The sequence below is a fragment of the Hyperolius riggenbachi genome, chromosome 3 (assembly GCF_040937935.1).
Source record: "Hyperolius riggenbachi isolate aHypRig1 chromosome 3, aHypRig1.pri, whole genome shotgun sequence".
In the NCBI taxonomy this organism is placed as follows: domain Eukaryota; kingdom Metazoa; phylum Chordata; class Amphibia; order Anura; family Hyperoliidae; genus Hyperolius; species Hyperolius riggenbachi.
Window position 1 is genome coordinate 421,470,515 of NC_090648.1, and position 12,003 is coordinate 421,482,517.

General features: G+C 43.9%; 1 protein-coding gene across 4 annotated transcripts in view; it reads left to right on the forward strand.

Annotated features, from left to right (window-relative positions):
• RBM27 (RNA binding motif protein 27) overlaps positions 1-10,504 on the forward strand; it is a 90,236-nt gene extending 79,732 nt beyond the window's left edge. For all 4 annotated transcript variants that reach the window (XM_068277538.1, XM_068277540.1, XM_068277539.1 and 1 more), the window contains 4 exons: positions 247-438; positions 5,803-5,889; positions 9,004-9,114; positions 10,334-10,504. In XM_068277538.1, the coding sequence (XP_068133639.1) occupies positions 247-438; positions 5,803-5,889; positions 9,004-9,114; positions 10,334-10,420 (477 nt within the window). In that variant the 3' untranslated portion in view covers positions 10,421-10,504. The remainder of the gene's footprint in view (positions 1-246; positions 439-5,802; positions 5,890-9,003; positions 9,115-10,333) is intronic.
• The last annotated feature ends 1,499 nt before the right edge of the window (positions 10,505-12,003 follow it).

Here is a 12,003-nt window from a genome sequence, read left to right on the forward strand (position 1 = left end):
TCTAACACCCAAACTCCCCCACACACCCCAGACACACACTTGGCTTTGATCACACACTTTGGAGAGAGTTGTTGCATATCACTATCCCATAACAGAGCTGCAGGGTCAAGTGACCAATTTGTGGTGTGAGACTCAAAGAATTACATTAATTTTATTAAAGATAGTCCGAGTGATTGTTCTGTCTTTAGCTTTTCTTAGTGAGGAAAAAGGCAGGTAAACTTGACCATTTTTTTTTCTTTATCTCAGGCTGCTCGGTTAGGAATCTTGCCTGCGGGCCGAGGCAAGTCTATGCCGACCCAGGCCAGAGGACGAGGAAGAGGTCGTGGAGGAAGGGGCAGAGGGTCATTAAATCACATGGTTGTAGACCATCGAACCAAAACTATATCTGTTGCTGGCTTTTTTGAGAAAGAGAAAGAAGAGCTGCTGCAACATTTTGCTGTAAGTAAAACATTCAAAACTTTCTCTATTGGTTTGTATACATATTATTAGACGGTACATTTTATTTATTTTGTATTTATATAGCACTGACATCTTCTGCAAAACTTTACACCCTATATAGTCATGTCACTGACTGTCCTCAGAGGCGTTCACTATCTTATCCTGATTATAGTCCTAAGTGCATCATAGTCTAAGGCAGTGGTATCAAACTCAAATCACATAAGGGGCCAAAGTCTGTGTTGTGGGACAAATTGTTTGTAAAAGTGGGTGCGGTGGTTTCTGGTGGGTACCTTAAGGTGGAACAGAGATGAACTTTTACTCATTGCATAAGTGTTTCTTTCCTATTGTTTATAGGGCATTCCTCAAGCCAAATACTTTTTTTTGTTTTAATGCTCGAATTCCATATAAACTAAATAAACCACTCCCACAGGTTTTCAGAGAGCCAAGGCACTTTCAGACAGTAGCAAAGGCTCATGGGAGCTCAGTCTGGGCAGGAGGAGGGGGAGGTATTACTAGCCAGAGATTTCAGAGGGGAGGAGGAGGGGGGATTAGTTTTCTTTGCTCAAGATGCAGATAAGCCTGCCTCTGTGTAATGTTTACAAACAACATGTCTGCTGTCATTGTATCACAGGAAGAAATATTCCTATTCTATTAAAGCTAGATTTGCTGTGAAAACTATCTAAACTTTAGCTAAGATATATATAGACAAGTTACTTGTTATAGTTAGTCTTTCATCTCGGATCCGCTTTAAAATGTCCGAGGCCATAATTGGAAGTGTCCACTGCACTGGTGTGCTAGTGTGCTGTCATCTGCAGCAAAAGAAAGGAGGAGATGGAGAGCACCAACCAGTGCTGTATACTTTATTCTATGAACATGCTCACAGCAAACCTTTACATTGTAGGATGCCCAAGCAGGTGGTGATAGGGGATGGCAGCTCCACACAGCGCATAGCTGTTTTGTATAAAGATAATGCTTGCACACAACCTTCAGGGGTATGGATGGGAAGGGCAAAGATGTTATGCTTTTAAATGCATGGCGCACATGGTTAAACTGTAAACCTGCACCATCTCCATTGAATCATCAGGCCCTGCTGGTGAAAGAGCTGGGGCGTCCTATTATGTTGTAACTTCCACATTGCTGCGAGCATGTATACAGCACAGGTTGGTGATCTACATTTCCTGCTTTATTCACCTGCTTACAATCATGAATAGAAAATGGTGATTTGGGCCATGCCATAGGTTTGACACCTGTGGTCAAAGGTTTATCTTTTAGGAGGGGGCGCACCATCATATGTAGGTTTGCACCTTATTTCAGCCTGTAGGTCGGGCTCAGAACAACCCAGACCGAAAGGTCTCAATATCTGCTTTACAGTTCCTGTTGTAAGAAAGCAGATTCCAGGTGCTGAGTGCTGCTAAGCCCCTTGTCCTCTGAGGGACATTTGCCACTACCAGGTACTCCTAAAAGCAAAAAGCAGCGCTTCATTCTACTCTACTAGCCTCTGTTGCTATTTAGATCGCCCCTAAATCCCCCCTGCGCTCAGGGAGACCCCTTAAATCACAGCCGCGCTGCGCGGGCTGTGTTTACCTTTGTAACGCCAGTCTCCGCTCTCCCCCGCCTCCTGCAGTGCCCCGGTCCCTGCCCACGTACCTTCCCTCCAATCAGCGGAGAGGGAAGGGACGCGGGTGGGGACCAAAGCGATGCAGGAGGTGGGGGAGAGCGGAGACTGATGTTACAAAGGAAAACACAGCCCGTCTGACAAGCTGCGTGTCAGCAGCACTGCTGTTATTTATGGGGGGGATTGAAGAGCTCAGGGGGGGCTTATGGGTGATCTAAATAGCAACAGAGGCTGGGCTCTATAGACAGACCCAGCCTCTGTATGTGGATTTCATTCTCCGAACCCCGCCTCGGGTTCTCTTTAAACTAACTTTTTATTTTTCATTGCCTAAGGTGTACACTGTATTAAAATAGCTTTTGTGTTGTACAACTATATATTCGTTAACCAACGTTGCTGCACCAATGGACTTGATGTGCAGGGACCACCCCTGGAGTCACAGGGGAAAGTTCAGCAATCACCAAAGGTCCACACCATCCAACGTTCAAATTTCTTTATTTATAGCTCTTTAGTAAAAGACATCAATAAAACAGGTCTGCATGATGATGACGCACAGGCGTTTCTACCCTTCTTTTTCAAATCATTGCAGAGTCTGACAGCACACTACAAACGCACATCTTTTATAGGTCTCAAGAGGATCTGATGGAAGACTTAATTTGCATACAGTATTCATGGATGAATCCACCAATCACATATTTATATGTAAATATACTGGCAAATTAGAGTAAGATCTCACCATAACATATTCAATACATTTAAACCACCTATAGTTTTTTTTTTATTCTTACTTAAATCCACTCTCTGTCTAAAATTACTCTCTCACAGTGTCTCTCACACTTGGCTTATCTAAATAAAGGGAGAAAATTAACATAGCATGGGCAGCACAACTAATCACCTGCATAGCGACAACGTCCGCCTATAAACTACGCAAATACGTATCAAAATATGCATAGAGCAGGCCAGTCGTCAATTTGCTGACAACGTCCGTCAAAAGACTTCGACGCATCATAACCGTACAAAAGTACACGTGGATCCATCCAATCATAATCGTGCCTACAACGTCCGCATAAAGACTAGCTGCGTCGTCTCCACACATAAGTACGCTCGGAAGCGTCCAAATATGCAAGTGTGTTCAGAAGCTGCCAGTCGATTAAATTTTTTTGGGGGGGATTTTTTTTTTGTCCTAATATTAGACTTATGAGAAGCAATACTGTCCCCAAGGCATGCAGATGTGGACATAATGGGCTCTATTCATAAAAAAATTGCGGTAAAAAAAATCTTGGGGGGAACACACTGCATCGGTATTTTAGACTTTTGTGTGCTAATTCATAAAAAAAAAGTTTACAGTTGCAATAAAAGGTCGAGGAATTCCCAAACTAAACTAGCGGTGCTGCCTGAGTTGATACATTTTCTCTGTGCAGAGACAGAGTTACAATAAAAGATGCAGCCCCAACTTCCCTTTAGATGTGCTTTTTTTAAAACTGCCTCTCCTTGCCTTGAATCTTTTCTGAATCTATTAGTCTTTCTAAACAATCTATTTAATTGCCGCAGCTTAGAAGAACTTCAAGAAATGTTACACATGCAGGCTTTCTGATGTAAAATTTATCTGAAAACAGGTACCCAAGAGGTTAAAAAACACAGCCTGGGTATTCCGGAAAGCCAATGTAGCCCAGTTGAGGGTGCAGGTTTTGGAAGGGGTACCACCGCAGAGGAAGGGAGGCAACAGATTAAAAGAATTGCTGAAAAGGGAATATTTTTGGATAAAGAGGCTTGATATTTTGGAACCTAAGAGTTTCAATCGTGAATACGATATTTGTAAATTGCTTATATAATGTGTTTATCTCTAGTTGAGTTGATTGATACTTACTAAGAAATTTGGATTAATCAGTAATTTGTTCTAGGAGTGATGACTATTCATGGGGGCATTGCACAATCACTGCATTAAATTTGACATTTTACGCTTTGGAATGTGGATGTTTTTTTTGCGTGCTAGTTGTTATGCGAACGTTGTAGGCGCGTTGTTGATTGGACGCGTACTTATGTGCGGATGGGACGCTGCTAGTCTTTATGCAGATGTTGTAGGCGCGATTATGATTGGACAGATCCATTCGTACTTTTGGACGGATGTGATGCCTCAAAGTCTTTCGGTGGACGTTGTCTGCAAATTGAGGTTTGGCCAGCTCTATGCGTATTTTGACACGTATTTGTGTTGTCGCTATAGAAATGATTGGTTGTGCTGCCCATGATATGTTAATTTTCTCCCTTTATTTAGATAAGCCAAGTGTGACACACTGGAGAGTAAAGGTAGCCATACACTGGTCGATTTGCCATCAGATTCGACCAACAGATAGATCCCTCTCTGATCGAATCTGCTCAGAGAGGGATCGTATGGCTACCTTTACAGCAAACAGATTGTGAACGGTTTCGGGCTGAAATCGGTTCACAATCTGTTGTGGTGCTGCTGCCGCCGCTCCCGCCCGCATACATTACCTGCTCCACCGGCATGACTGCCCCCGGTCACGGCTGCTCCGTCTCCGCTCTGGTCTCCAGGTCTGGCATGCTTTACTTCTTCCTGCCCGGCAGGAAGTTTAAACAGTAGAGCGCCCTCTACTGTTTAAACTTCCTGCCGGGCTGGAGGAACTGAAGCATGCCGGATACCAGAGCGGAGACGGAGCAGCGGTGACCGGGGGCAGTCGCGCCGGCGGAGCAGGTAATGTATTGCCGCTCTATTGCGTCGGTCGTCAGGCACTCGAACGCCGCTAGCGACGCGCTCCCTACCCGCGGGCGATCGACGGTAATTTTCCGCACGGAGCGATCGACGGGATCGGACGAAATGGATCGAAATTCGGCGTGTAGCGCGAACGATTGGCAGCAGATTCGATCCCAGTGATCGAATCTGCTGTCGAAACGGCGGCAAATCGGGCCAGTGTATGGCCAGCTTAATTTTTGACATTTAGAGAGTGGATTTAAGTTGGAATGAAAAGCTATGGGTAGTTTAAATGTATTGAATATGTTATGGTGAGATCTTACTCTTATTTCCCAGTAGATTTACATCTAAATATGCGATTGGTGGATTCATCCATGAATATGCAAATTGTAAGTCTTCCATCAGGTCCTCTTGAGACCTATAAAAGATGTGTGTTGTTTGTAGTGTGCTGTCACTCTGCAATGATTTGAGAAAGAAGGGTAGAAACGCCTGTGCGTCATCATCACGCAGACCTGTTTTATTGATGTCTTTTACTAAAGAGCTATAAATAAAGAAATTTGAACGTTGGATGGTGCGGACCTTTGGTGATTGTACAACCATATATTCAGCATGAATTTAAAATGTGCTGTAGTAGTTGCGATTGAACAGAATTAAGCAGTAATAGCAACGGCAATAGGCAAAATCCTTGGTTTTCAAAACCCCTCACCAGGCACAGATGTTACTGTAGTTCTGTGTAAGCTCACAGCTGCGTTGCTGGTTTCTGTCTGTAGATCAGCTCCTGGATTGGGGATGTCAAGTCCCTTTTACACCTGCCCAGGTGCCCCAACACTGACCACTTCCTGCTCCACAGATCGTTACTCCTATAATCTTCTATCTTCTCAGGGGGTATTCAGTCTGTGCCTTTCCCCTCTTGTCACTCAGCTACTTATGATTGTGCAGTGAATATAAAGTGTCATTTTTCGATGCAGAAGCCTCTATAGGACATTTTTACAATCTTTCTTTATTGTAAAAAAAAAATAATTATCTTTTTCATTTTAATTTGTAGAAATTTGGAGAAGTTGATGATCAGAGAGAGGAAGAATACCCACCAAGTATCATTTTAACGTTCAGAACAAGGCAAGATGCAGAAAATGTAAGGGAAAAAAATCAGAAATGTTTTCCATTTCAATGTAACTAAAGTATTACAGTACCTTGGGATGCTTTTGTTGCAGGTTTTGTTGCTTTATCTCGGATAGCTGTATGTTAGAATTGAGCATGTAGTATATCATTTACTAGCATAAAGACATGCTCCAGAAAGGTACACATATGAGTGGGTTTGTATAGACTTTTTGGAATTTTCTGAGCTTCTTTATGACTTAACCCCGAAAACATCTTTATAAAAAAAAATGATTAAAGGGAACCTGAACTGAAAAAGTAGACATTTACACACATCATAATTTACCTCCTGTGTAGTCTACTCCTCAATCTTTCTCCTATCCACGTCATGTGTGTCCACTGTGCTGGATGGAATTCTCATACTCATTTTAAAAATGGTGATGGCCCGTAACAATGTTTGGATCAGTACACTGTTAACCCGTAAGGTCATTCACTTGAGCGTGAATGCACACAAGCCCAAGGTGGTTGATCCTAAAGAGGGGGATTGCACGCTGATGAGTTTTAAAGGGGCACTATGGCAAATTAGTGTTTATACAAGTGCTGGGTAAAATTAAGCCAACATGTGAGAGAACCTGCAATAAAAAAAAGTGAATTTAAGGAAAACAGGCAGGGGTCTTTCTTCACTCAAATTATCATTTGCCATTCTGTCACTTCTGAACTAAAGGACGTCCCAGCTGATCTGCCCATTATCTTGTAGGGGAGCTTCTGTTGTAACTGACTTGTTGCTCTGATCTATTTATGCATCGTTACCTCCCTTCATCTCCCTCTAGTAAGGCTGTAAGCTCAGTGATACTTAATAGACTGCTATTGAGCAGACAAACATTATACCTACCATGTATACTCACATATAAGCCAAATTTTTCAGCACAAAAAATGTGCTGAACAGTCCCCCCCCCCCCCCCCCCCCTCGGCTTATATGCAAGACAGCTGTCGGTGCCTCCCCATATCTCGGTGCCCCCATGCCTTGGAAAGCGGCAGTGTGCTGATTATGCTGTCCCCGATCTGTGTGGCATTGCAGGCACAGCCTCTTTGATGATTTCACTCTCCGCCGGAAAATTTCACTTGTTTGCTCATTGCTGCATCCCCGCATCGAGGCTGTGCTGTTGTCTGCCGGGACCTGTGTTGTGTGATCGGCGGCTGAACACTCCACAAATTATGCTTGGAGCTGTATATGGCCGTGCTTGCAGCGCACTACCAGTGCTTCTGACATGGTAGTGAGCTGCAAGCACAACCTTATACAGCTCTGAGCATAATACCAGTGTTCAGCCGCCTGTCACACAACACCGGTTCCCAGCAGATAACAGCACAGCCTCGATGCGGGGATGTAGCAATTAAGAAACAAGTGAAAGTTTCCCAGCTGCAAGGGGAGGGAGGGGAGTAGAGAGTGAAAAATACAAGGACATGTCATAAGGATCTTCTTTAAGACTTCATCTCCCTGCATGCTTTGCTGTATTCTGCACATGTGCAGTAGGACACAAGATGTCAGGAAGGCAGAACGTGAAGAGGGAGATGTAAAGTACAGAGGAGATTAGGCTCTACTGTGGAAGTGATCTATTGGAGCAGTTACAGTTCCCTGGTGAGTCCACATACAGTTCATCCTTCGTTAGTCTAATTACAGTCATTCCGGAGACTCACAAGTAAATGTACTTTTAAGCTTGCTGGTGTTTGCAGAACTTTTATTCACATTGTTGAACATTTCTGAAGCAAAGTTCTGAGGGGTACTGACAATTAGCGGATGTGGGTGCACATCTGACTTTAGGGAAGGAGGCTGTCTCACACTGAGGGTCAGCTGCATGACATAAGGCTCATACAACATGCTTTAACCTCCCTGGCGGTAAGCCCGAGCTGAGCTCGGGCTATGCCGCGCAGGAGGATTTCTCCGGCTCTATTGGGGCGATTCGCCCCATTCAAAGTGCTGTGCGCGCAGCCAGCACTTTGCTAGCCGCGCGCACAGCTTGATCGCCGCCGCTCTGCGGCGATCGCACGCAGCGGCGAAAGAGGCCCCCCCCCCCCCCCGCCAGAGCCCTGCGCTGCCCGGACCAATGAGTTCCGGGCAGCGCTATGGGCTGGATCGGGTGCGCCTGACGTCAGGACGTCGGCTGACGTCCAGGACGTCATCCCGATCGTCGCCATGGCGACAGGAGAAGCCAAACAGGGGAACGCGTTATATACACGCTCCCCTGTTTGCTATTAGTGCCGGCGACGATCGCACTAGAGGGACACATGCGCCCTCTAGTGGTGTTTCATGTAGCTACCACTCTGGTAGCTTTACATGAAACAAATTTTTTTTTTTTTTTAAAAAAGGATTTTTGCCCATTTGGCAAAAAAAATTAACCGCCAGGGAGGTTAAAGGAGTTATCAGGCACTTACAGTTGAAATAAGGGCTACTTACCCGGGGCTTTTTCCAGCCCCAAGCTCCCAGCACGTCTCTCGCTGCAGCTCTCCCCGCAGCACGCTCCCAGTCCGTGGTGATGACGTCAGGCCAACCTCCAGGTCGGCCTGTACTGTGCCTGCGCGAGCGGCGCTGTCAATCACCACCACGTGGACCGGAGCATACTGCGCAGGCGCAGAACTACTCATTAATGATTGTAAATCACTTGTACTTAAACTGCTGCCCAAAACAGACTCTACTCACTTCCATGTTTAGAAGCCTGTGCTGTGTGGGCATCTGGCCATTTATACTGGGTATTGGGAGGTCTCATACTGGGGGCACAACTTGCTATCTATACTGTAGAGGGGGCTATACTGGGGAGGGGGCTTATCCACGGGTCAATCACTTTTTCCTGGTTTCTGAGGGAAAAGTGGGTACCTTGGCTTATACGCGGGTCGGCTTATATGCGAGTATACACAGTACTTTCTAAATGTTTAAACATAAAATAAAACAATGGGATACCTAAAAAATAAAAAAAAGAAATAATGTAAAAGATGCTTTTTTTCCCAAGTGAGAAACTGGGTTAAATCAGTGAATTAAACATCATGCTTGTTTTACAGATATACATAAATTGAGACTTGAAGGTTGTGAGGTAATTGGTCATCCTGTGTTTTTATTTACTTTTTCTTTACTAACCATTTTTTTTATTTTTATTTTAAGGCTGCGAACCAAGGTTCAAAATTTAAGGGTCGAAAACTTGTAGTATGTTGGCACAAACCAAAGACTCCTTCCATATCCACTGAAATTGAGGAGGAAGAGTCCAAGGAAGAGGTATAACAGTGTTTATGTCATGGGAAATTGGATAGTGGTGAATGTCTGTTAATACTCACTGTTGAATTTTTTTTATTTTTTTTTTACTGTGTCAATGCTAAAGCTATTAGTACTACAGTACTAATCATTTCATTAACGTTTACCAGTACTTGCTTACATAAAACCAGTTATCTGTGTTCCCAATTGTACATAGCTGTCTAGAATGTAGGTTGCAGGTCCTCCTGTCCACACTGGCAGCTGTAGACCATATTGTCATCTCCTGTCTACCCAAGCATAACTGAAAACAAACAGAAGTGAGACTTGACACTTTCAATTATGATTGGCTAATTACTGGCCAATTTTACCACCTCCTAACTGAAGGTGGACAATCATCTAGCGATTTTGGCAGCCAATCGACTAAGAGACAACTCTTTCCCTCCCTGATCGGATCTGATCAGGGAGAGATCTGTTGCCTGCCATAAACCGCAGACCAATTCATGATCAATTTCAGCATGAAATCTTTTGGGAATCGGCCTTTTGACGCTGTCCTTCTTATGTAAATACTACTCCTTTTACTACTACTCCTTGCTACTACCTTTACCTAAAAGCACATGTGTTATCCTTAAAACCATATTGGAAAGATGAGGTGGCACAGCACTAGCTACAAAGATTACTTGTATTATGGAACAGATACACTACATGTTTCTGACCTAACAAGTTGGAGTAGAGCTCTTATGTAGAGCATCTGTTCCATAATGCAGAGGATTTTTGCAGCCAGTTGTGTGCCGCCTCTTCTATTTGGTATTCACCTAAGCAATCCGACCAAGGCTCAGGCACCAGCATATCCCCTGGTATAGGCTACGGGAGTCACTGTCTCTATGGAAACCTGTTTGTGTTTCGCTAAAAACATTAAAAAGTAAAAAGTTTTTAAATGGCCAAGGGACGGAGGAAAAGCTCATTTTGGCAGGATGCAGAAGGAAGGAGTTTCTAATAATTGTAAGAACTAGTTCTGAGGTACTTGTAGCTGTCCAGAAATTCGGTGAGCTCTTGTCCCCTTACACTAGGCATTTAGACAAAGCGCAGTATCCACATTCAGACAAAGCTACTGACAGTGCAGAGTCCACATGATGGTCACTGCAATACCAGTCATGTGAAATGTAAGGCTGCACCTTCCAAACCCTGTTTTCCCATGCTACCAATATTTAAGTAAAGTAAGACGTTTTTCTCTTTGCCCATCTAGGAGGCAGAAGCACCAGATCCATTTCTTCGTGAAGATGATGACGAAGAAGATGAAGACGAAGACGAGTCTCGCTCTTGGAGGAGATAAACCAGCAAATTTGTATATAGTACATTTTCTCTTGAGGACTTTTACCATTAACACAAGTGGAAGAGTAAAATCCAATCCAAATGATTTTTTTTCCCTTTCTCCACATTATATAAAGTAAATATTGACTGTGTTAAACACTGAAGGAGCCACATTTATATGGAAGCCAAAGGCAAGATTATTTTTTTCTTTTTTGTATGACCGTCTCCATGCAGAGCAAAGTGGACTATTTTGAAGTCTTTAACGTGCATAATTTTATTTTTAAAATGTTCTAAATTGACCCGATTTTGGGTAGAACCTAAAATATTTAACTGTATAGTATCACAGAATTTAAAGGTAAATTAAGAACAATCCATTTGAACCCTTGAATAATTCACAAATCTCTATACTTTATCATTTAAACCTCCTTAACACTTTCCCGCCACACCCATATTTAAATGCTAAACACAGTTGGCCAATCACAGTGACCTCAGACGGTCACATGAACGCATTGATGGGTCTACTGTTGCTCTTTGTAAGCTGCAGTACAATAGGAAGATACTGTGTTTACTCAACTTTACTACTACCAAATTGTGTAACTCTAGACTAAACTTTTGTTTTGTATGGAGCAGGGAAGGGTTAGAACCATCTTACTCTGTCCATATGGGGAACATTTTTCACCAAACTTCCCTTTCTATGAAACTAAAGTGGAAGACTATTGTGCAAGATTGGGAAGCCTTGTGAATGTTGGTGTCCCAGCTATAGAGCTTTCCTTTTATGTCCTGTTCTGCCGATGATACAGGACAGAAACCTCTTTAAAGCTAATGGGATCCCATATGTAAATAAAAAAAAAAAGTCAGATACTCACCTAAGGAGAGGGAAGGCTTGGTCCTAATGAGCCATGCCTCTCCTGGTGCTGCGCTGGCTCCTCCGTTCACATCCCCCGCTGAGGGGACTTTGGGAGCAGAGTCCTCCCGAAGACAGGCGGCTCCACACTGCGTATGCGCGAGTGCGTCATAGAGGGCGCTCGCGTGTGCGCAGTGTAGAGCGGCCCATCTTTGGGAGCACTCGGGCTCCGGAAGGATTTCCGAAACCTCCCTTCGGCCGGGAAACAGCGGTATTTGACCGAAACGGTCGAATACCACTACAGGGGAGCCAGAGCAACAGCGGGCATCGGGAGAGGAGAGGGAGTGCTCTATGGGACCCAGAGCCTCCCTCTCCTTGGGTGAGTATCTGATTTTTTTTTTTTTTAAAACGGGTTCCCATTCACTTTAAAGGTGTCAAGAATGCAGGGGTAGTTTTCCTCAGCAGGGACACTGTAAACGGGAATACCTTCATACTGTTCAGAAGCAGAAGGAAATTAAGCAGGAGTTGAGCTTAAGCTGATTTCTGGGAGGAAGGATTTCTGTCTAGGTTTTATTGACACTCGCTAACTTGCCATTTCAGGTCAAGATGAATTATGTGCAGATAATGGATAACACTGATTTCCACACAACCCCTGGGCACCATTTTTTTGAACTCTGTACTTGACAATGCAGATGTGTGAAACCCTCTTCCTTTTACATGGAGGCATTGAGAAAAATGGTCACTACCTGTGGAAGGGTGTA